Source organism: Dermacentor variabilis, chromosome 5 (assembly GCF_050947875.1).
Source record: "Dermacentor variabilis isolate Ectoservices chromosome 5, ASM5094787v1, whole genome shotgun sequence".
Classification (NCBI taxonomy): Eukaryota; Metazoa; Arthropoda; class Arachnida; order Ixodida; family Ixodidae; genus Dermacentor; species Dermacentor variabilis.
Genome location: NC_134572.1, coordinates 124814300 through 124840556, shown reverse-complemented (window position 1 = coordinate 124840556; position 26257 = coordinate 124814300). Strand labels below are relative to the sequence as shown.

The 26257-nt window shown below is 45.9% G+C and overlaps 1 protein-coding gene across 2 annotated transcripts in view; it reads right to left on the bottom strand.

The window, feature by feature from the left end:
* Nucleotides 1-26257, bottom strand: part of LOC142583140 (atrial natriuretic peptide receptor 2-like) — a 385116-nt gene that overhangs the window by 346054 nt on the left and 12805 nt on the right. The window contains exon 2 of one of the 2 annotated variants that reach the window (XM_075693480.1): nucleotides 11518-11903. The exons of the other annotated variant lie outside the window; for it this stretch is intronic. Within the exon in view, the coding sequence (XP_075549595.1) occupies nucleotides 11518-11611 (94 nt within the window). The 5' untranslated portion in view covers nucleotides 11612-11903. The remainder of the gene's footprint in view (nucleotides 1-11517; nucleotides 11904-26257) is intronic. 2 annotated transcript variants of the gene reach the window in all.

Sequence of the window (26257 nt, the reverse complement as noted above, 5' to 3'; positions counted from 1 at the left end):
CTGTGAGCCTAAAGCATCTCTTCAAAGCGCGCGAAATTTACGAGGTGGAAATTACGACCGATTGATGTCCCAAATCAACAAAATTTGCCATCGCGTTTCTGAACGAGGACATGATATAATATTTCAATGGCTGCCGGGTTATTGTGGCATCGTTGGTAGCCGCCTCGCCGATGACGCTGCCCGACGTGCCCATGCTGGAGCACCGAGACTCCTTAAACCTTTATGAAGAGTAGACGCAACAAGAGATATTGTCCAGACCCATAACTAAAGCTGCAGTTACCAACAAGCCTTTCACGACGTGACGCAACACTGCTGTGCCGACTGTGGGCAGGTGTAACCTTCACTAACTCATACAACTATCGCATTGGAATGGCTGACTCACCCATGTGCTCTACGTGCACGTGTGAAGAGACGATAGATCATCTCCTGTGCCACTGTTCTCGCTTTGATAAACAACACCAGATTCTCCAGTGTGACGATAAGTCATTTACAGAAGCAATGGTCTTGTATGACTGGCCTCACTGTTCATCAGCCCAGAAAGCCACTCGAGCTCATCTACAGTGTCTGAAGACGACAGACTTGAGCGCCCGAGTTTAGATTGGCTTGGTTCATGTGAAAGTGTGGTCAAGACTCGTCTCTTCTCTATCTTTTTCTTTTACTCCTCGATCTCCCTCATCAAGTGTAGGGTAGCAAACTGGGCAAAGTCTAGCTAACCTCCCTGCCTTTCCTCCCTCCTCCTCTCTCACTCTCCATGTGCGTCTTTTACTGCAACTTACCTCAAATGTATGTACTCCAAAAATCACATAATATGCCCGCGTTTCTGTATGAAGACAAACAAGGCGCTTTCGCTAAAATAGAAGAATGATAAGTTTTCATTCGAAAGCTAGTGTTGGCAAAGTAAAATACAAATTTACGGAAATCCTGTTTTTAAATGCGCGCCGATAAAAGTATGCCGAATTAAAGTACAGAGAAACAGAAATACTAGGCCACAGCCATGAATAGGATTATGTGTTTTCAGGTAAAACCAAAGAACACCGACAGAGTAGGACGAAATTGTTCTGCGAAAATCGGCGTTAACGAGAAAAGATCGCAGTGTGAGGAGAATGTGGCTGATAGAAAAACGAAGCCTGCGAGCCATTAAGCTCAAGCATTAGGCAAATCTCAAGTTTCATCGGACGGAAAGGCCGGAGGTTTAGCATATATATGATTGCAGCATTGAAGACCGGAGCCTGAAAACGGGACATTGCTATTTGTTACAGTGATGGAGAGCCCGAAACAAGTACAGGATTTTTTTCTTTAATATCGAGGCTGGCAAGAAGGCCTCTGGTGTTCTCTTTTCTTCGTGATCTTTTTTTTTGCGCGTCTAGTGCTCGTAAAGCTGTCACGTGCACACTGCACTTACCTCATCGCTGTATAGCAGCGCCTGCACTGCGCACATTAAAGTATGCATGAACTTTGCCTCATGCAGCGAATGCAAACGAAGATCTCCTGTGTCTCACAACAGTGACACCAAAATCGCGCTTTCGGTTCGTTGTTTCTTAGGGCATTGGTTACCAACTAAACAGAACAAGCAAATTGCTGCAGCAGCAAGTTGTGCTACAGATATCACCGGACATCAACTAAACTCTCAAGTAAACTATCAGTGAAAAAAAAAGTCGCAGTTTTGCCCCAAAGGCGAAGCATGTATTGCGACATCAAATTGTTAGACAGCTATGCGAAGTAAGGAGAGTAGTTTTATCGGCCGGGTAAACTTGCAAACACTCACTTACTCACTTACGAACTAAATCAACAAGCATGGTGTCACCCGCGCACAGTCAAACACAGACACATCTCACTCGATGATCGTGGACACTCGCTTTCAGGATAGGACCCAAGCGGCCGTGCTCGACTGCACCATGTGCTGCCGCCGCCGGAGAAGAACGCCCCCCTCCCCCTAAACCCCTCCCCCCCGCCTCGGTTACATTGTGCACGATGGAAGAAAGCGCGTTACCCTCCCCACCCTTTGCGCGCGCGAGATAGAGCTACAATCGTCGGCTCACCCTTGCACGCTTTCACTCGCACATACAGCATGCGGCGCGCGGTCACGATATTATCGCACTTGGACTTTATGCGGAACACCACGGTGACGCCGACGACGAAAATGCGCCTGGAATGTCCATACAATTGCTATCGCAATAAAACGCCGGCCACTCTTCTAGTGCGCTGAATAGACACCGCAAAACGCCCTTCAGGTTTCATACGGGGAAAAAATGCATACAAGCACCTAAAAAAGCTACAAACACGTATTTCAATCAAAAGCAATCAAAGGGCGCTGCTTTACCCTAGATATCCTATGAGGCACCTTTAACAAATAAAAATAATTATGTAAGGATGATTATGATAATGTTTAACAATAAAATAAGACAACGCTGAACTTTACCCAGCGAGCACGTCTTATCAAGAATAGAAGTGTCCCGGATTAACTTAAGATTGTCTGGGTTTTTTTCAACATGCACTGTAGTATCAGTGCATAGACGTTTTTGCATTCGGCTCCTCTCTCTTTGTTTGCGACCACAGCGACCGAGATTCCATAGGCCTACCACGTGCCCAGAGGGCCCTTCTTTTTTTGCCAGCGACCTCGCTTAGAGGATGAAAGGCTTCCCACCGAATCATCGTGACTAGATTAAGCGAAGAAGCATCCTGCAAACGCCGTATCTCCAGACCATGGCCCCGCGCGCCGTCTGAGAGGGAGAAAAGTAAATAAATAACAGTGCGATGAAGAGTAAAATATTCAAAACAACTCAGCCGTTTCTTTCTAACAGCCCTTATCGGGCGCCTTCAACCCTTCATTGTGCACACGCGCGGGTCTTTAAGGTGCATATTCAAGCTTGTATCGGGGTAACCAAGTTGGTTCACTTTTTCTGTCGCAATATTTTATACTGCAATCAACGCGTTGCTCAGCATAACCGATACAAATAAAAGAAAACGGCAGTTTCGCCCCAAGGCGAAGCATTGAAAGTGATAGGAAGTTCTAGCGTTTCCCTCGAGCTCCTCGAGCGTTGTTCTAACAATACGCGGAGGCGACATGACGCGACGCTGCGCGCAAGGCAAGAACTCCTGCGCTTCGGGAACAGCGCCCCGGCACCAGGCGTCTCACAACGTCGGCACAATGAGGAACGCTGGCAGCGGCGCGGCAGTCGCTGCGCCTTTGTCGTGCGCGGGATGACACCGACGGAAAACCGCCGGCGTATGTCAGCGCTTAATGAAAGGATTAGATAATGCTTGGCGCTTACTGTAGCAATTCTGCCCAGACCAGCGCATACGCAACGGTGGGTCATGGGCACAGATCCTCAGCAGTAACGCTAGTGTGCGCGCGAACAACCCTCATGCCAGCAACGGAAGTGTCCGGCAGAGCCGACGGGCTCCGCCAGAGACCATTCAGCAGAGCGCGACGGTGCGTCCCATTGGCGTTGCCATTTTTTGCATGCCAAATCACATGCAGTGCGCCTATCTGGAGGCTTCCTATTGGCCGTTTCACATGCTGCGACCGGATTGAAGAAAATCGCTGTCGCCGCTTGCGTCGCACAGCGATTTTCGTTGAAAGCTCTCACACGCGCCGGCGACGGTGCTATTTTCGTCAGAGCGACACCGAAAGTGGCCCCCTGCTCAAAATCATTCGCACTTGTATTGTTAAATAAACTAAAGCAAAAACAATTAAAATTATAGCATTTTGTTTATTTGTTTAGATATAGTTGTGGTCTTTTTAACATAGGTTTAACTGCGGATATGCTGACGGAACATGTTGTGAAGTAGACATCGATAGAGAAGCCCCTCATTTGACGGCGCGTTGCTGAAGCCTCACCCAAAATCGCGCCGATCGCTGCAGCGACTCCGCGACGGCGCGATCAACTTCGCAGAACCCGGTCGCGGGGCGGTACGGCGGTCACGGCGGGAAATCGCCGTGTCGCTGTGTGAAAATCGCCCCATCTGATACAAGCCTAAAACCACACCCAGGCTGCTCATGTACCCTCGATACCAGGACGTATAGCACGTCCGCGCCGACACCGCAAGCACGCCTCGAGTATCCCTACATTGCTATCACAACAAGAACAAACTCTGCGAAATTTGAAACCAGATAAACATAACTTATGTTAACTATGCTCCGCGGACTGCTGATTCTGCGAAAAAATTTGCAAATAATTTTTTTTTTTCGCGGTGTACGGCACGCAAAGCAATTACGGCTGCGTCCCGCACATTCCTAGAAAGCATAACGCCTAAGATATGCTAGGTGCCTCGTGTGATATGCGAATTATTTCGTAAATTGCGGCCATTCTTCGCACATGAACTTTAGAAGGTTGAAACACCGCAAGCTCTTTGCAACGCGCTGAATTCGTGACAAAATATGTCCATCTGCCATCAGAGTCATTTCCCCGCCTTTCCTTGCTGACAGCCTCTTCCCGCGCAGGTTAAGATACCAGAAGTTGCTTACTTAAAAAATTAAAAGTGGGCATGAGAACACTAGGCGCCTATAAAGTAAATTTTATTAAATTAGCCGGCGCCTTCTGCCGGCAATTCTCACTATATCTTGAATTGTCTGAAACTATTACGTGCAATGCGATTGATATCGGAAGAAGTTCGATATACGCCCACGTGCGTGATATGAAGTCGATACTGCGTAATAAATTGCATTTTTTTGCACAACTTAATTTTTTTTTACTGCTGAATGGTGTCACAGTATCACAGGCAGCAATTTTGTAAGATACCCAGGACTATATAGCAACCTTTTGGTTATGGTTGTGTGCTAGCTGTGACGCGTTATTCTGTATTTGCAGGAGAATAAAAAATTCCACATATTAAAGTTCAATTCACATTTATCAAAAGTCCCTCGCCTTTCTTTCCTTCTACTCAAGCGTTCACTGCAGCGGTTAAGCTGTGGTCGCCCGGGAGATACCCTGCATGGATGATAATGCCTCCTCGTTGACGATATTTAATACGTTTCGAAAAAGTTTATTTCGGCAAGTGACGATGCGAACACTGATTCGCAATGAAGGCACAATTGCACCGGAATGATAATTCCAAGTATAAAGCATTGCATAGACGGCACGTTTTCAAAGAAGTGTCCAACTCCTCACGCACTAACATGTAACCACATAGACCCGCGGAAACGCACAGTTACACATAAACTAATAGTCTCATTATATAAAATGACGTTCGATATAACGCGAGAGCGTCAAGGGCCTTGTGTCGCAGAAAACCTGTTGTCGGTGTCCGCCGTCGGCGGCGCTGTCCGTCAGACAAAAATCATCCCGATCCACAACCACGCAGGCCCTCCGTGTGGGACATAGGTGGTACTGAAATAATTGAATTTCTCAGAGTAAAATGCGACAGAAAATTCATAAAGTCCGACTTACACACAACCTACAAACATGACAGCATCGCACTGTAATTTGAATATACGAGAAAATAATTTGAATATAGGAGAAATCCATTCTGCTCCGCGGAAACTCGCACAACCCCCTTTTTCCTTGCTTACGCGGGTACGAGCCATTGGCGAGTCCCTGCTTGTAGCCTCTGCCCTACGAGGGTGTGAGCCATTGCTCTGCCCTGCACTGCCGTCGGGGTCGGCCCACCATTGAGTTCTAACAGGCGCCGCGTCGCAGAACATCGGGTGTCGGTGTCGGTGTCGATGGGACCGGATAACGCTATCGCGCTCCACTCTTAAAGGTGAAGCTTAAGCGTCCTCGAAGTTTTTTTGTTTCTTTTTACGAAGCACCATTACTCCTACAGATCAACTCCCATTATTACATCTACTAATGCATTGAAACGCTCCTTTGTACCCCACAAACAATTTTACCGTGCCACACCCACGTCATATTAACTGCAAATTACATGCTTCACTCTTTTGAGCGGTTTTGCAGCAGATGACAATTCTTTCCTTCTGGTTCTAGTCCTTGCCCTCTGTTGCATTTAACATAAAACGTGCGTTGGCTACTAAGCTTCTATTTTCGTTTCTAATTTGCTGCTTCGATGTTTAGCAACACAGGCTTTACCAAGGCGTATAATCATCTGAAAGTGTACAGCCTTTTTACACCATCATTTTCATCTGTCAACTACTGAAATCCACTCCTGCTCGGGCCCAATATAACCTGCAATATCCGTATCTACCTAATTAATTAATTAATTAATTAATTAATTATGAACGCAAATGCATGTTGGTCTGACAGTACAATTCCACGAATGCGAATTTGTTATAAGAAATTTTTGATAACATCAGCAAGAAATTAACTCAGACTAGCTTTGTGCCAGACCTAAATATTTCTCCCGTACGTAAGCTACAGGTGCGTGAACTTTCGAAAGCCTCCAATAACGAGCTGTCGTATTAGATTCTGTCATCGAATCGAAAATTCACTATTTGCGCATGCCGACAGCTCTCGCATAGTTTTGGAATAGTTTTCGAACTGCGCGCCACCAAATATAACACTGGAGCGGAAGTGTCGTAAAATGTCTTCCCGGCGGCAGCCGTAAAACACGACGAGTTACGCAGTGGAGCCCACTGTACGTCGCTCAGGGAGTTTCGGAGTAATCTGCTATCAATCGCACTCACCCAACAGTCCTGAACATTCGAACCAACTAATGTTCCATCTGTGCCTTGATTAAACAACGCCCTATAAAGTACAGTGTAATGACAGAAGCTTGCTGACGTAAACATACGAAGATAGTTGCATCGTTGTATTTCAATGGTTGTAATGGCTCCTAAATATGAGAAAACTATTCGAAAATTGCTCGGCATTCAATTCGATCCTCTTCTGGCAATATTCAATTCCTGTTCAATTCTGTCTCAAAAATTACTGTGCACACGCCGCTCAAGACGTCAGTAAAAGAAGCAGAAACAACTATAACAAGGAGATAAATAGACAAGCGTGCCTTTAAACCTGCTGTCAAATATGTCAACAGCGAAAGGATGGAACACGGAATCAGTCCTTAAGGTGTCCATGCCATATATCTCCTTTTTTAACTAAAACGAGTAGCTGTCACAACTCTAGCTTTGTAAAATATTTTACTTTCATTTCGATGATGAAAAAAGAAGCTTTATCGTCTGCTATCTCGTCTTTGTGGTCCTACGTTCTGCTGCTTATACCAGTGTCACCACCGCGTAACTGGCCAAATTGGTATTTTTATATGAAATGAAGGCATTGCTACGTGTTGGCAGTAGGCTGGTGAACAGTGAACAGTGGGCTAGTGGTTCTCGTCCACACATTTATGTCGATACCGCGCTGCGAGGATGGATGGATGGATGGATGGATGTTACGAGCGCCCCTTTGGAACGGGGAAGTGGGCTGCGCCACCAAGCTCTTGCTATCATACTGCCTAATGTCCTACCTAGGCTTAAGAAAGAAAAAAAGAAAGAAAAATAAAACACTATGAACTCCTAAAACAAAATTTTCTGATCCCCTATTGCGAACTTTGCTTTTGTACGTCTCCGTTTTTTGTCGTTTCTCTACTTTTCTTCCGCCAATCTTCCAACCAACGCTTACTAATCTCTATTGCGGACATGTTTATTTTTACCCTGCTCTCGCTAAACCCAAGCGCTTCAAGGAGCCCAGTGGTGCCTAAATCTACCGCTGGGTAAACGTCTTCACATTCGAATAAAACATGCTCCATCGTTTCCCTAGCTTTACCGCAGCAAGCTCATGCTTCTTCTTCCTTCTTATATCTCGCTTTATAGGTGTGTGTTCTAGGGCATCCCGATCTCGCTTCGAAAAGTAATGAGCTTCCCTTCGAGTTATCATAAATTGTTTCTTTCCTGATTTCGTTTTTTTCCTCTGAAGTAGTTACTCATGGCAGGTTTCATTTCCATTGCCACCACCCATGAGATTATTTCAGCCTCTCTGACTTTCCGCTTGACGTTCTTTGTTGCTGTGTTGCCCACTCTACAGGCCGCAGACTTGCTGGTAAGCTTCCTAATTATTTTCCTCCACTGTGAATCGATGTTTTTTTTTCCTGTACAGACACCTCAACGCTCTCCCAGCCTATTTACTTTCTTCCATATTCATAAGTCGTTCTTCATAATTTTACTGTGAGCCTCCCTTACTTAAAAACTAGTCCAGCCCATATCACCCTGCCCAGCTTCATTTGCAGTCTTCCCGTGAGCGCCCAATGCGAGGCGTACCACTGACCTTTGGTTGCCATCGAGTACTGATTGCACCCCTGATTTAAATCAAACAACCGCATTCTAAACGTAAGTCCTGAAACCATTACACCTTTCCACATATACCCCGGAGCACCTCGTACCTATTGTATCCCCACAGTGCTCTGTGCTTCCATTGTGGCTGCATTTCTCTTCCCCTTTACTCTTACTGTTTTTTCCCGTTTCCATATATCTATTGCCTTCGTTTATCCATATACCAAGGTATTTATATTCTTTTACCCGAGGTATTTCCTGACCCTGTATCTCCACTGTCTGTTGTTCACCGTTTTCATTGAATACCATAACGCCTGATTTTCTAACACTAAATTTCAAACCTAAATTGTTGCCTTCCTGTCCACAGATATTAGCCAGACGTTGCAAATCACTTTGCTTGTTAGCTAGCAACACAATATCGTCCGCATAAAATAAACCTGGAAGCTGCTGCTCTATAACTGTACCCGCCTGTTTGTATGAGAGATTAAACCCGATATTACTTTCTTCCAGTGCCCTCTCCATCCTCACCATGTACATCATAAACAGCAGTAGGGATAAAGGGCACCCCTGCCTCACTCCCTTGTTGATATAAACTTTCTCCTCACTCCTCATCCATTCCCATTCAACACAAACGGTATTTTCTAGGTATATCTCTCTTAAAAGCTGTAGACAATCGTCACCTAAGCCTTGCTCTTCCAAAATATCCCACAAAATGTTGCGGTCTACGTTGTCATACGCCCCTGTAATGTCTAAAAAGGCCACATATAACGGTCTGCTTTCTACTCTTGATGTTTCAATACACTGAGAAAGAAAAAGTAAGTTATCATCCAAACGCCTACCTATTCTGAAGCCATTCTGAAGTTCTCCCAAAACGCCATCATTCTCTGCCCATGCTTGCAGCTTTAATTTGATTGCCTGCATTGCTAGCCTGTATATCACCGACAGATGTAATGGTCAACGGTCTATAGGAGTGAATTCTATCTTTCTCGTTCTTACCTTTATAAATTAAATTCATTCTACTTTGTCGCCAACTGCCTGGTATTCACCTATATTTTAAAGTTTAGGGGACATGCGTGACCACCGCCCCACTTATCGGTCAACTGATCACCGCGCTCGCTGAGTGTTGCTATCGACGGATGTTTCCCGTCTTGCTTCGGCAGCTCGCGCGAAGGGCCTTTGAGGTGGTGCTTTATTTCTTTTCTCTTTCTGCGTCTTTATTACCACTCTGGCGAAATCGAACGATAAGCGTCCCGCCGCTGAACTTAGTTGCTCAGGTATTACGCTTAGCTACAGCTCTCAAGCTTTAGAAAATGCGCAATACAACCCGTCACCAGATGATATTGCATGTTTAGCCGGTTACTTGCGCTCCGTTGCTTCCGAAACTGAAGTAAACGTTAAACGTATGTAGAGCGTTACATGTTTCAATCACTTTCGTTTTTATATTTTTTTCACTCGTAATTTAAAATGTGCTTATGCAAGCGATAGCAAAAACGCGAGTAGCTAAAGTCTATATAGCTCGCGGTTGCTATTTTGATATCACGTATTGCAACCGACATTTAGTAAGAGGCCTCTCGGAAACTCACGGCGGTAATAGTTTTCCGAATCGCGCGGTAAGGCAGTGAGAAAATAACGGTATTATAATTGTTAGCGATGACGTTAACACTGCTATGAAGCATCGACCGTGTTGGCATGCTGCATGCGAGAGCTCTTACAAAACATTTCAGAAACATGAAAGGAAGAAAACTAAGCGGCGTAATGGAAGGAATAAATTTTAAAGAATAGGATAGTGTCAGCTGGAGCAAGACAGGAGTGATCGGAGGTCGATGGGAAAGACCTTAGTCTGCAGAGGACATAAGATTATCATGATGATGATGATGATGATGATGATGATGATGGTGGTGATTATGATGATGATGATGACAGTGGCGACATGGAATCTACCAAACATGTTGCTGGGCTGGTTGATGTAATATAATAAATATATGAGCACGTTAGCACAAGCGCACAACAATGAACAAAGAGATGTCTCAGAACACCTGGGTGTCTGGCGGTTCGCGCTGCTGTGTTCGGTGCGAAGGCCACGTGAGGAAAAACTGATTATTTCAAGGTTATTAAATTTCAGCTTCGGTTAAAATACGGTAATTCGGCATGCTATATTCGTTACTGCGTGCCTCGGCAGTTAGGTACCTATTTGCTTTTACTCATTTGTCTTTTTCTCGTATCAAACATAAGGGCTCCGTCACTCTCGCGCTTTCTTCGCAGATCTGAAACAGAATACTCCGTGCAATCGGTAACGGTCAGTTGGTGCAACGTTCACTTCTTGGGTTAGCGAGCTTCAGTGTTAGCCGAAGTGCGCGTAGTTTCGTACAGTGTATGTTACACGAGAACAGGAAATTAAGGAATCGACCGCGCGAACCCAGGAATCACTATTATTATTCGACCTTCTCTCTTACGCCCCGCAGAAAAGCAAGGACGTGTCTAACGTCTTCACTTGCAGCAGTGCCATGAAAAAGTTTCCATCGCATGAATGTGGCCCTCGCTGCTTGAGGGCCACATTCGCAACTAAGAACGGCTCGATCAATTGCCTTGTCAGGCGACGGGAAGCCGTGAGAAGAAGCCTTGTTCAGGAACAACGAGCTCTACAAAAGCGTGATGGACATTACGCACGCGAAGTTAACTTCGGCATGTCACGCGACGGTAGAGGACGACGACGTGCGGCCCCACTGGGTGAAACCACAGAGCCGGAAACGCCGTTAGTATACGCAGTCAACGTTATCCGCAGATCTATATACGCCATCGTCAGTGAGAAGGTGTTTGTCCGTAAAGAGGTCGCGATGTCACACGATCGGCGAGGCCAGAAAGCAGCGGAGTGCCGCGTGAAGGGGCTGGCCTTCGCGTAATCGTCATGTGTAGGAAAGCCAGAGTGTTTCTCTGTGATCCCATGGTGAATAAATGAAAAAAAAAGTAAGAAGAGTGGGTGTTCAAAGATGGTTCGGAACCTGCTCTGGCAACGTGCTTCCACCTATTCTTCCGACTGCTCCCTGCCGTTACATCATCGACCCTAAGCAAATGCAGTTTCAGAAGAAAAAAAAATATGCTGTAATGATAGCTTAGTAGACGTGCCCTGAAGCATTTCACTAGCGGGAAAATGTAAGCATTTGCAGATAAATTCGGCGAGACGAGAAAAAAAAAACTTCCAATCGGGACACCTACTCAAGTAACAGATGACTGAACTATAGCCGCGTGATGCGAATTTAACACTCCCCCCTCCCCCCCAGAAAAAAAGACACACGCTACGCACAGGACAAAGCCAACGCCTCTGTCAGTGCATCTGTCAACGTGCAAAGCCAACTCACCGTCCGTCTCCGGAGCGCCCCGCAGCATCAGCTCGCGACACGTGGCACAATCGAAACTGCAAGTCAGTGCTCCCCGCGCCGCCGTCTGGGCCATCACGTGATGCTTGGAGTATCACCAGCAGCGAAAGCTATCATCGGAAGCGAAGGCAAGTGGGCGTAACCGGGAGTGAAGCCGCCTCAGGCCACCCGACGAGCCGGGAAGCCGGCGGCGATCAGCTGACCGGCGCTGGGTCGCATGGCCCACCGGAGTCGCGGCGGCAGCGGCCGGCTACCGGGTCCGTGTGCGGCTGGCGCTCGACTCCTTGAGCTCGGCTTGCGTGCCGCTCGGCCGCGGGCACATGCGCACTGGCCGGGCCCGCCGCCGCCGCACCGGGCCGACGCCGTACCTACGGTGGGACACACACACAAGCCAATCGATGAGGCGCCTCGCTCTCTGGCTCTGCGGGATCCCCACGCCACCACCGCCCTACAGGCTGCACGGCGTGCACCGCCGAAACGTGCGTGCCTTCCGGGTGATGTTTATTCTCCCGCACCTCTTGCTTTCGTCCGCCCCACCGACACGCGTAGCTGCGAAATTGTTCGGAGCCCGACGAGGGGGAGCTTCTCGTCGTGAGAACGAGCGGGCGTAGCTCTCATCTAGACGTGCGTTAAGCGCGCGTCTCTCTCAAGCCGAAACAATGCCTCGATACAACGAAATCGCTTTACTACGAACGCCCAAATGCACGCTTTGCGCAGCGACAAGTTCACGTATGAAGATTTTCTACTCTTTTGCAAAGAAAAGTAGTCAAGGCGAAGGCCTATTAGGTCTGCATTAAACGTTTTCATTTCTTCGGTTGAAGCATTGCGTAGACTCTTTCTAGCGAAATCTACTTACTCCATAGACATACTTAAATTATGATTTTCGCAGCGGCAGGTTGGTGTCAGGAAACTTTTTTTTTCGGCAAAATCTCGGTAAGTGTAAAAGTGGAAGTATATGATGCGTACACCTATAAGAGAGATGCAATCGGCGAGTTTCTGTACATTCCGTTTATTTGCTCTACGTAGTACAGCACACGCTAACATGGACAAGAGAAGCACCGACCAGGAAGGAAAACCCAAAGTTTGTGTCTTCCTTCCTGGTCGGTGTTTCTCTCGTACCCGTTAAGTGTGTGCGTTAGCTAGCGCAAGATTAACGATATCCATACAATAAATTACTTTATTTCTCTATAGCGGAAACAAAACTTGATGTTGCAGTTCACCTCCACACAAGTATGTTGCTCTGTAGTGCTCTGTCTCATACATTAGGGTGCCATCATGCAAGTCTTGTTCATTCCACATTTCGTTTATGAAGATCGTCAAGTAGACCACATTGAATACAATATCCTTCGCACATAGACACAAATCAGAGCAACCTATATGTAAAGAAGCTGTATCTGTATAAAGTAGGTCTCACAACTTTCGGAAGTCCTTACCACCGTATTCAGAAATGCATCTTAACTTGAAGCCCACGCTTAACATAATTTAAATGACGCCTGTGGGGAACGCGCCAAAGGAAACGCAAGGAGTGTCTTCGGCGCGTTCGCACCAGGCGTCATTTATATCAAGCCAAACATGGGCTTCAAGTGAAGATGCATTTCTGAATACGACGGTTAGTGTCTGATGTGCGATTGCCATGAAATCTACCCACACCATTACAAACGTTTCGCTACATCAATTCCGACCTTACCTGTACCCGAGTACTTTCACTTACTTTGATACATCCGACGCATATTACTGGGGGTATATTCTGATTGGCTGGGGGCGCCCGTCTCCTCCTTACGTGTACCGCAGTCCAGCCAATCTGAACTTCAGAAGCAGACGAAATGGACATGTCCCCTAGGTAGACACTTACACAATAGCCCCCCACCCTCCGACCTCACCCCTCCACCACTATTCCGCATCGGTTCTGTCAATGCCAGCTGCGTGTTCTGTCGGCTTAGTGGCAAATTAATTTGGTCAATAAGCATGTCCGCACTTATATTCATTATAGCAAATTTCAAGATTCATTACGATCAAATTTAAATAAACAGGGAGAACTAAGAGACGAAGTAAAGTCACTTAATTTGTGTCACGTGATAAGTGACAGTTATACAAAATCCAGGTTCAGTATACAGTCAACCAAAGGTGGTACTTATTGCCCCTGGTCGAATCCTGACTGAACACGAATATAGAAGAAGAAAAGCAGCATGGAAAAAGTTACTGTATAACCAGTGTCCACGTAATTGGAATGACTAAATTTGTTGCAGCTACATTCAGGCATACAGTTGACAAGGCGAAAGAAAATTCTAACACGAAACATTACAGTTATCTATCCCAGTCTAGTAATAAAAAGCCCTATTTAGGTTTCTATGGTATAAAAAGATTGTTTCAGTGCGAACAAGCGTAGAATCAGTTACTAAGTTCCACGGAGTTGGTGCAGTCACTGGAGGAGATTGAAAAAGGCTGAGAGAGCCAATTTACGTCACTTTTACCCTATCATATGCCGGGACCTGAACAAACTGATATATTCGCAGCAGTCACATTGGAAAAATTAGTGAAAGTGGTAAAGTCACTGCCAGCTTCAGCTCCAGGTCCTGATGACATAACTACAGCAATGACAAAAATAATATTCGAATTGTGTCCCCAGGATTTGCTTAAATTTATAAATTTTTCAATTCATAATGCATGGATCCATCCAGATTGGAAAGTTGCCAAAGTAATTCCGCTACATAAAAGGCAGGGTGATGGATACACTATAGATAACATTAAACCTATTTCTATGGCTTCAATTCTTGTAAAGTCAATTGAGACTATTGTATAGTCATATCTAAAGGTGGATAGGCGACAACCTAATATTAAGTGACTCTCAAATAGGATTCAGGCCTGGGTGTTCAATTTGGTGTGTTCATGTTGACTTTTAGAGTCAAATTCAACTCGCTCGCCGCAACAATCAGTACGCGGCCTTGGTGAAATTAGACATTGCGAAGGCGTATGACAGTGTCGAGCGCACCATCTTGATCGAGACTTGAAAGTGTGAATCTCCCACAATAGATAATTGCATGGTATCGTAATTTACTGAGCGGACGTACATTTTATTGATATCGAAACGGTGTTTCTTAATGTTACAAACAGACAAGGGGTGTCCCTCAAGGCGCGGTACTCTCCCCCATTTTATTTAATGTTTTTCTAGGTCATATTCCTACACACCATGATATACAGGTATACGTATACGCCGATGACGTCCCATTGTTTTCGGTGTCAAGCGATATACATAGCCTTTATAAGCTTTACAGAGCTACCACCTCGATGGTTCGAATAAATGTTTTTTTTTCTCTCTTTCTTTACAGTTGCATTTGAATCAGATTAAAATGTGGCTTAAGTGAATACAAATGTCCCTGAATGTCAACGAAAGTACCATCATAGTTTTCCCCTTAACTTTTCCCGTCCGGATAACAATGACGTATGATCAGGAGATAATTCAACAGGTGCAATCATTAAAATATCTGGGAATTATTTATACAGGAAAGCTAAACTGCCGGACACACATAGAACACATCGCATCTAACGGAGTCCGGGCTGTTGGTTTATTACGAAGAGTCAGCAACAGCCATTTTGGAATGCGCAAGGAGACTCTGCTAATGATTTATTGTATGCATATCCGCCGAATTTTAAGAGTTTAGTTGCGTATTATTTTCTGAGGGTCCTGCTAATAAATTGCGCCCTCTCGTTCTTTTACAACATAATCCATCACGTCTACGTCTTGGCCTTCCAAAATTTGTAACGAATAATATTCTTTATCATGAAACTCACCTGCATTCTCTTCAAACTCGATTTCGGATATTGACAGTCTAGACATTACTGAATACCTATGCTTCTCCCCAGAGACGCTGCTCCTATGTGTCCATTCGAGAGCCGACTGTATTCCTTGCGAATCAATGGTCTCGACTGCATCGTCCCCAGGTAATTTTGGTGCAGGAGCTATGGAGCCATTGCAATTAATAAAGGGATAATCGGGCATCCACCAGTTCGTAGCAACTGCTACAAAGGGAACCCATACGGGTTCCTCAAAAGAAAAGCCTCAGAGTTGAAGAAAAATTCATCCTGGTCCCGGACGAATTTTGCTTCAACTCTGAGGCTTTTCTTTCGAGGAACCCGTATGGGTTCCCTTTGTAGCAGTTGCTACGAACGGGTGGATGTCCGATTATCTCTTTATTAATTACTTCTCTCCACCTTGCGGGTTTCCGCAGAACTACTACGTCAGAACCATTGCAAGTATCAATTCGTGATGTGGTTTTCGCAAATTCATTTACTGCGACAGCAAGCATTGAATTAGATATTTCATAATAAGGCTAAGCTACTGCCTATTAGACGCCTAAAACGTTTGTTAGATGACCACCTTGATAACCTCCCTATATATACAGTAATAACCACAGATGCTTCTGTTAGTGGAGAGAAGGCAGGAGTGGACATTTTTTCGCCGTCATTAAATTGGTCTTTCTCTCTTCGACCGCTCGACATTGCACTATATATTTCAGGCAGAGTTATTGGCTATCATTCTAGCTCTACGAAAACTTCCCTCATGTATTTATTCAGCCGTAAACATAACCGACTCCTTATCCGTTTGTTCTGCTCTAACAGTGCCAAAATTATGTACCATTCTCCGCGAATTTTATTCACCTGTCCCCCAACATTTACGCCTCATCCGTTCGGTATGGGTACCAGGACAATGGTACTCGCTTTAAATGAGCCAGCGGATGCACTTGCGGCGGCATCTCTTAAAGGCTCGCTACTGAGGATCCTGAAACTTTTGGCATACATAACGGCTGCAAGATTTGTAAAATTTTATGTTCAAGAAGAACATGATAAATCGTGTGTTAAGTAACACCGATTTCCAGCACCTTCGATTCCCTTGGCACAGCAGGTGGTGCTCGACAAGAAAATTTGAAGTTTCATTCACGAAAATGCGTTGCCGAATACCAACGCTTAATTTTTATTCCCACAGGTCTGGTTTGTCCCCTTCCCCTCATTGTGTTTATTGCAGCGTACCTCAATTTATGGAAGATTGCTTTATAGAGTGCCGTAGGTCCGACGTGCACAGAATACGACTTCTAGAAGGTCCCCTTCGCGAACTTGGATTGGGCATTACCCTCCCTGTGATACTGTCTTTTGGGGCGTCGGCACTAGGATACTGCAATAGGAACGCATTTGATGTCATATTTAATTTTGTAAGTGAAGCAAAGAGAATGCCATGTTAACTTAATTGTTTTACTTTTCTCAACATGAACACGGAAATATTAACTTCAAATATTAAAATAAAATAGCCTGAAAAGTGATATCGATTAGTATTCATTTAATAACATTTATAAACAACAAACTTCCATTTAAGTATTCTTCCCTTCTAACCTACTGCCGCTCGATTCATGGCCGATTCCCCGTAGTGGGTTGAGCCATACCCATAGGCACGAAACCAAACATTAGAAACTGGGTTGTCACAAACAGTCATCTAGCCTGCTTCATTTAATCAGCCATGTAATAGATATTTCTCATTCTAGCACTTTCTATTTTTTTCTTATTCAAGACAATCCAACCATTTCTTGCGACGGACACCGGCTGCGGCGGCGGCGGTGGACAACATCGCCAACCGAAACGGCTATTGGAATGAGTCCATGACAGCTTACGCTGCAAGACAAGCTTCGAGTGCCCGTCAGAAGGCCGACACAAAGGGATACGACCATTGCCGAAGGAGCTCTCATTCACCGAGGAAGGAAATGTTTTCCACCAGAACAGATACGAGCCTGGTACGCCACCGCTCTAGGATGGGAAATAGGGCGTGGCAGCGATGGCCTGCAGAAACCGCCTTGCAGTGGTTGCGCCATCGGCAGAAGGTGCCGGCCACAAGAAGCTGCGTGATGGGGACCCGCGAACAATTGCCAGAAGAAATGAAACTATCTATCCGGTATGCGCGGACCTTCTAGATACCCGAGAAACGACAAGTTGCCTCAGAACATCCTGATTCGTCTCCCGAATGGGGCAGTGTAGATACGCTGCTGACTAGACCATTCCCCACCGCTGCAGGCGCTCGAGAGTGGGAAGCATACCCCTCCATATAACAGATGACTGGAACGAGCTCCAACGTGCCGGAGCAACTAATGGCAGTAATAATGCAGCTTGTACGTTAACAATGGGATTGTTAGGCACGTCTTATTCCGGACAGGTCAAATGTGCATGGCGAAAAAAAAAATGCGACGGCTGTTGCATAAAATGCCGGGAGCGTTAATGACTGCGCGCTCCCTGCGGAGACGCACATTGGCCATGAGCTGCCGGAGATGAGTGCCCAGGAAATAATACCCAAGAACTTGCGCGAGACATTCATCGCCTTGCACTAAACGTAGTAGGCAGCGTGGTGCTGGAAGCAGGCAGCGGACAAACACAGAAGGGAAAGCATAGCCACCCTGTGCACGCGGCTGTCCAAGCGCTGCACGGCAAACCAACCCTGTGTCGTTTGACCAGAAAAAAAACATTGAACACCACGTGGCAGGGATACCACGTACGGCTACAAAAGATTGCCTGCGCTAGGTATCTCCGCGAATCCCTAGCTCGAATCTTGATTTTTTTTTTTCGTATTTCTTTAGGAGCCATCAACGATACGCAATCAGAAACGTCATAATGATTTTACACAAAACCTGAAATATGAAGACATGTGCCTAGTTTGATGGAAAATGGCGAGCTAATTCTAGATTCCCGACAGCCAACTGAAAGTAGCGCTCGAGAAGTCCCCATTCTCAACGAACAGACTGTCTTCATCGGCAAAAAAAATATGGGGTTTTATGTTATGGGGTTTTACGTATTTCACGTTTACCTAAAGCATGGTGTTCTTGCATTTCGCCGTCATAGAAATGCGACCGCCGAGGCCAGGATTTGATCCCGCGACCTCGTGCTAAGCAACTCAACATCATAACCATTAAGCCATTCATTTCCTGGTAACCCAAGATGGCGTGGGACCCAGTAGAATCGTATGGTTCTTCCGTATTTAGTATAGGCCAGCATGTTTAAGATGTCGCCAAGCAGGGGTTCAGACTGAGTTTAGAGCTCTGAGTGCAGTGAGCGAATCGGTATATATGATAGCATTCATCTGCTTGTTGGTGGTAATTTTCTTAAATGCCATCTATATTGCATAAACGTCGGCGGTAAAGACTGAAGCAAAATTATTTATCCGAATGCTATTTCCGAAATTTTTCATAATGATTCCGACAACCACGTATTCTTGTGTTTTAGATCTGTCAGTGTAAAATTCTGTGCAATCTTTAGGTTTTCTTGAATACCTCGGAACTCTCGTGTTATGTGTTCTTGTGGAATGTCTTCTTTCTTTAGATGTTTTAGTGTCCAACCCCATAGCTGTGTAAAAGTGCCACCGGGGCTATCCTGGTGGCACTTCAGCAACCTGCACGATCTCATCAGGAATATAAGAAGTATTCATCGTGTCGTAAGATAAGAGGCCGAATCAAGTTCGGTTTATTTGTGTAATGTACCCGTGATTTTCACTGTGTTACGATGTTGTAGCATATATGCTGTGGTGATGACCGAATTCTCAGTACATCGTAAAGTGTAAGTTGTGCTCTGCAGTGCTGTAAAGCAGGCTCTCTGCATACGACATATACACTTGGGACAGGCGATGTTCTGTAGGCACCACTCGCCAATCGTAGGCCGAGATTATGAACTGGATCAAGTCGCTTAATGTAGGACTGCCTAGCTGCACCATAAACTATACTACCGTAGTCGAGGATACGTACAAGGGACCGGTATACACGTAGTAGACATGTTCGGTCAGATCGGCATTGCTTGTGCGATAACACCTTGAAGATACTTAGTGCTTTATTTGCTTTGATTTTAGTTGTGTTAATGTTGGCCTGGAAGTTCAGTTTTGTCTCAAAAGTTACGCCTAAAATTTGTAGTTTTTTTTTTTACCGGCAGGTTTGTACCATCCAATGTCAGAAATGGATCGCAGTGTAACCGTCATTTCTGGAAAAATAGAACTGTAACAGTTTTGTGTGTTGAAAAACGGAAACCATTTTTGTCAGCCCATTGTGTGAGATTACTTGTTATTTGTAGTTGTCTTTCACAGGTGGCCAGATTTGAGGTGCGGCAGGCCAGTTGCAAATCGTCGACAAGTAGTGAGTGCATAACAGAGGATGGGATGATTTTATTAATAGAGTTCATTTTCACTATGAAGAGTGTCGTGCTCAGAATGCAACCTTGTGGCACGCCATTTTCTTGAGTAAAAGTGAGTGAAAGTATTGTGCCGAGACGTACTTAAAATGTTCTATTTGACATGAAATCAGATAGTTCAGCATTCTGTCACTAATTCCCAAGTCAGCCAGGTCTCAATATTCCATATCGCCACGTGGTATCATACGCTTTTTCTAAATGGAAGAAAACCGCGAGACTGTTGTGTAGAAATGCATCACGTATTTCATGTTCTAGTCGGACGAAATGGTCAGTGGTGGAGCAGCTCTTTTTGTATAAGCACTGGTGCATGTCTACTGGGTTTCTTCATTCAAGAATGAATGTCAGTCTTATGTTTATCATGCTCTCAGAGGGTTTGGGTAGACAATTTGTTAGTGCAATGGGTCTGTAGCTTCTTGAGGATGTTGCAGGTTTACCATCTTCTAAAAAAGGCACTAATACTGCATTTTTTCGATCTGTAGGCATTACCATAGACTCCCGTAGCTTGTTGAAAAATTTGAGTGCATCTACCGGTGCTTGAGATAGGTGTGCCAGCACTGCGTAGTGGACACGTTCAAGGCCTGTTGCCGGTTTTTTTTTCGTTTTTTTTTACCGGTAGAAAGACCTGTTCAATTCCGATGTATTGTGAGGAGGTCATACAGATCAGCTGAAGCCCCAGTGGGGGCAGTCTCTGTTTCTCCGCCGACTCTTTGTATATTAAGAATGTATTTGAGTAGTTTGCTGAGCTGGAAACGTTGTAAAAGTGTTCGCCTAATAAGTTGGCCCGGTCCTGTAGTGTTGTTTGTGTCCCTGGACATGTAAGTAGCGGTATTGAATGTGATGGGTACTCTCCTCTAAATTTCCTCACCTGGTCCACATTCGTTTTGTTGTGGTCATACTGTTAATTAAATATATGTATTTTTGCCATAATGATTTCTAAGCCTGTCTTCGAATAAATCGTGCTTTGGCTTTGGCCTGGTTGGAGTTTAAAAGGTTGCTATAGGTGGGGCATTTTCGTAGGATTCCCCAGGCTTTATTTTGGTCTTTTTTAGCTTCAGTACAGTCATTTGTCCACCAGGGATTTAGCTTCTTGCGCGCAATGCCGGATGACTGTGGCATTTCCTATTCTGCCACGGAGATTATAACCTAAGTGATTTCTTTAAGTTCGTCAACGCTTAGCTCTGGCCAAAAGACATCTCCTAGTTTCGCGGTCTCCATAAAAACCGGCCAGTTAGCGAGCTGCAATTTCCATCGGCGTGGCCTAGCGCTTAAAGTTGGTGGTGATAAGAGTTTGATGACTGCGGGTAAGTGATCGCTGCCATATGAAGTGTCGAGAGCTTCCCATTTAATACCATTACAAAGAGATGGTGAGTAATAAGCTAAATCTAAACAACTGAAAGTGCGGGAAGTTGGTGAAATGTAGGTCGGTGCACCTGAATTTAAAAGGCAGATTTCAGTGAATAGAATAAAATCTTCAATCAGCTGTTCTCTTTGGTCAGTTTTGACACTGCCCCAAAGAGTACAATGAGCATTAAAATCGCCTACTAATACAAAAGGCTCCGGTAATTATACTGTTAAATTTTCTAAGTGTTTAGTAGTAAAATGGGTATGGGGGGTGGAATGTGCAGTGAGCTTGTGTTGATGGTTTTGTGAGACATAATGGTGACGGCTACGGCCTCGAAAGATGCATTCAATCGGACATTTCGGATAGGATTGCTGTCCTGCTCGACTATAGCGACTCCTTTTCACAAACGGCTCGAACATTCGCTGTCCCTTCGGACAACGGTGAAACGCTTAGGAATGCGACTATTTTTTGGACCGAGATTCGTTTCCTGAAGCTACACTGCAACTGGTGAAAAGATGTTGATGATGTCTTTAATGTCACCTAGGTTGTGTGTGAGATATCTACAATTCCAATGAATATTAAAAGCCATTTTGGAATTGAAATGTAATAATTGCACTACGAAAGAATAAGAGATGAGAAGATGTTAGTTGACATAGATTTAAATAAGGCTAATACAAAGGATCGATCGATAACCTTTAGGTTATCGCTTTCTTATTTAACATGGCTATTGGAACTCTGTCCCTGCTTCCGCGCTCGAGCGGGCGCTTGTTCTTCGGTGTCGATGACACCGGGGTCTCTGCGTCGACTTCCATCGCTCTCTCTGAGGCGCTGGAGGACCGAGAGTCGGGCGCCGAGACACATGTCTCTGGCCTTAGAGTTCGGTTGATTTTAGGGCCCTGCGGGACTGGTGTCTGCAGGGGCCTTTGAAGAGGATGGAGCAGCGCTGGCTGCTTCCACCACGGTGACGGGAGGGGTCCCTGCGGGACCACTATGCGTAGGCTCGGAGGTCTCCGGAGGCCTTTGTACACTCTTGCTTCAAAGAACGAGATTTTTTCTTTAACAGTTAATACAATTACTTCTTTTTCTTTTTTGCAGCCAGGGCAAGACCGTGAGTAAGCTGGATGGTCACATTTGCAGTTAACACAACGTGGAGAAGAGGTGCAAATGTGAGATTGGTGACTGTTGGAGCTGCATTTAGCACAAGTTGTTTGTTCTCGGCATGCATCTGAAGCATGTTCAAACCTTTAGCATTTGAAACATCGTCTGGGGCTCGGGATATATGGTCTGACATTTATTTTACATAACCTGCATCCAGCAAGGTAGGCATTACGCTTGTTCCAATGGTGAGTATAACATGTTTTGTCGGAATTTATTGGTCATTCCTGAGGATGACAATTCTTTGTACTTTGGTAGCATTTTGTTCCTGGGAAACTTCCAGCTGTTCCTCGTCGCTCAAGCTGAGAAAGTCCTTCTCTGATATCATTCCCCTGCTTGTATTAGGTGTTCTGTGGGCTGAAATTGTCACTTTCGCGTCGCCAATACTGGTAAGTTCCGGGAGCTTCTGTGCTTGATCTTTGTCACTTAATTCTAGGAGGAGGTCCCCGCTAGACATTATTGAGGCTTTGAATGTCGGTCCGATTTTTCTTTAAGGCATTTGGCCACCAGGAATAGAGAGAGCTTTCTTACTGGTATGTTGTTTTCGCTGTGTACTACATATTACATGGGAAATTATGGAGCGTTGCTGCGAAAGGAGAACTGCAACGGTGCTTCGGTGCGGCACCTTTTCAGACGCCGATCATACACAACAGAGGTTTGCGCTGTCATAAGAAAAATGTGTATGTTCGGCAACAGCGCCAATCGCCCACCACGGAGCCCAACGAGGGGACGCGGCAGAGCTTGCGGCGTACAAATTCTGCACGATGCCAGTCGTAATTGAAAAGGTGGAAGCTTGGGCGAGTTGGCGATTCAATATCGACACGCGTGCACAGCGCAAAGGACGAGGATTGAAGGAAGAACACAACACAGGCGCTGCAGTCGTACGCCGTCACTATGACCAAATATGGTGTACCCAAGGTAGGATAGTCATACAAGGTTAACCCTAGCTGTCAAGGAGTAGGGAAGTAAATGGAAGAGAGAAGGTGACAGGGAAGGCCAAAAAGTCAGAGAGAGGCAAAGATTTGAGGAGACAGAGAGGGGAAAGGCGACTGCCGTTATCCTCCAGGTGGGTCAGTCTGGAGTTGCCGTCTATGTGAAGCAGAGGCCAAAGAGGTGCGTTACCTTCACCGGGGGGCCTTAAAGGTCCGAACACCTGGCATCAGCTCAATCCCCAGGATCCCCCTTTCCCCAGACACGGCCAAACAGCACGCGGCAACATGCGGGAGGGTCCAACCCTCATGCTCGGGAACACGGTGTCGCAACACACATAACGCCTGCTGACGCAGACGCCCCTGCGGGAGCCATCTCCGAATGCATGGCTAATATGTGCTTGAATCTGTAGAAAAGTTTCTCTGGTGGTAGTTACAGGAAGTAGATGGTGGTGTGATTTGTAGGTGGGGCCTTAGTGGGGAACACGCTGCAAGATATATACTCTACGGTTGGGCTCATTTTGTTGGGATAGCCTTCGTCGTGTCATGCCGGTGACGACGGTGCGTATGCGGTCCACACGTGGATTATTTCAGGTCACATGATCTGCTGCGAGCGCGAGGGCGAACTGAATGCAAGCCGTGAGAGTGCAATAAGCTAAGGCGACGAGGCAGTTGCTTTTCTTGATTAACGCGTTAGGACTCCATAGGGAGCCTTCATGCGTACACCTGCACCTTGTTTTAGGGTGGTGCCACACTTTGAAATGGCATATGCCACCATCCGCTAAATATGCTTGGTGAAACTTCGTACAAAATTTAGCGACGTAAAAATCAAGATGGCCAAGCGAACATTCAGACAGGCCCCTTCGCCCGCGACCATTCATGCCAAGCAAACAATGACATTTTTTTCAATAAGCTTTGCTGCCAACAAACCAGAAAAGGGGCAAATGCTTCAGTCGAGAAACGTGCAGGATAGTATACACTGACAAAACGAATAAAGACTTCGTACAATAGTGACATTTCATACGTTAATTTGGTCGCTTGGCGCAGAACGCAGAACCTATTGCCCCCTTCCCCCTCCCGGAGTAGAGGGTAACGAATCAGCTGCAACCTAGTTAACCTCCTTGTCTTCTTCTCTCTTCCAGCCACAAAAAAGGCATATACTGAAGATGCGAGGTTCTACACACGACACGCTTACCGTATAGTTGAACAGACTAAGAAGGACATTCATTGTTACTCAACACTGCGTGAAAGGCATTGAAATTGTCATAGCAAAGTGAAGGCTCCGCCGAAGTTTCTAGGTATGCCGCTCTTGTTGTATGCAGGGGTGTAATGGTGGGGTACAGCACTCCAGGCGACCGCTGATCCACTTTCTTGAGCTCTGTCGATCATTTTCGTGGTGGGTGGTCTTTGTCCGCTGGAGGTTCTCGCGAAACAGAGTTGCAATATGCGTTCGTCGACGAACACGAACTAGCTCCAAGGCGTACGTGCTCTCGTGCGAGAGCTTTGTGGCATCTCATGGTTTACATGGTGTCTTCGGTAGTGGAGCTGTGTCGCCTTTCTGACTGGGCCGACGGTTGCAGGAAGCGTTCGTCGCAGACATACCACTGCTCGTCTCTGCTCGAGATGCATCGTTCCGTCCTGCCAGCTCCCCACAGGTTCGCTTAGACCACCTCACGCAGTACGTGGAATCTGCACTATTTTAAAGCGAATGGCCGGAAGAGGGTGATTCCAACAAACTACAAGTTGGATAGCTGGAGTCACCGCGAATCATCCTAACATAGTTGCACCTGCTCCATCCGCCTCTCCACCAGCTCCGCTTAACAATGGACAATAACCCGACACACTCCGAGCTTGAAGTGTGGCAGTGGAACTGTAGGGGGTTCCGAAAAAGAAAGCACACCTCCAACAGTTTCTAGCCCTCTCTTCTAATCTCCCAGCTGTCATTGCGCTTCAGAAAACTCGCGGACTAATCAGCTTCCCAGGTTATAATGTATATTAGACCAATAACGTCTCCCGCCCGACACGGCAATTCTTGCGCAAAAGCACCTCACTGCCAATCACTCTCAATTCGACAGCGTCGATATAGAGCATGATTTTCTAGAAATTATTCCTCGCAAAAAATAATACATCTGGCCTTACATTCTCAATATCCATAGTCGCCCGCAAGACAAACATCGCTGGTTTGACTCCCTCTTTGCACAAGCTATTGCCGTTGCCACCCACCACCCCCTCCTCATTCTTGGCGATTTCAACGCACACAATCAGTTGTGGGGCCACTCCGTTGCTACTCCTAAGGGCAGGGCCCTATGGATTTACATACAAGACCACAGACTCACATTACATAACGACACCGATGCACCAACCAGGCTAGGCAACAGCGTAGCTAAGGACACCTCCCCCGATCTTACGCTTACACACAGAATCCAACACGTCGCAAGGCATAACTCACAAGTTAACCTCGGTAGCGACCATTGCATCATTAACATCACACTGTAATTCAAACACAAACCCTTTGCACCCAAACCCCTAAGCCTTGCCAATCGGGACAATTTCCAAGAAGCCCGCCAGATATCAGCTCCCACAAACATTCAAGACATCTCAGAATCGGTTCAGCAACTACACTCAGACTTCCAGACGCACACTAGCACTCTGCCCCCCGAAACCACTCTCACTACGGTTGATTCCAAGCTTCTACGCATGTGGGAAGCCAAACAGTATCTTCTCAAACGGTGGAAGAGGCGACGGCACAACCGAAGACTCAGAATTGCTAAATTAGACCTCCATATCCAGGAGTACACCACACAACTGGCCTGCCAGCAGTGGGGCCAGGTATGTGAAAGCATGCATGACAACCTCGATAACAAGCGCACATGGCAGCTCTTGCGACACTTATTAGACCCTACCACATCGCGCACACACCACAACCATAGCATAAACAAACTGCTAAATGCACACAAAAACAATCTCAACGGATTGCAATGTGCTAAAGAATTGCAATGTGCTAAAATTGATCGCAGGCTAAAAACTTCCTAAAAGCACCACTGCCATAACAGAATCCTTGAAGCGCAAGGACCTGAAGGCGCGTGCTATA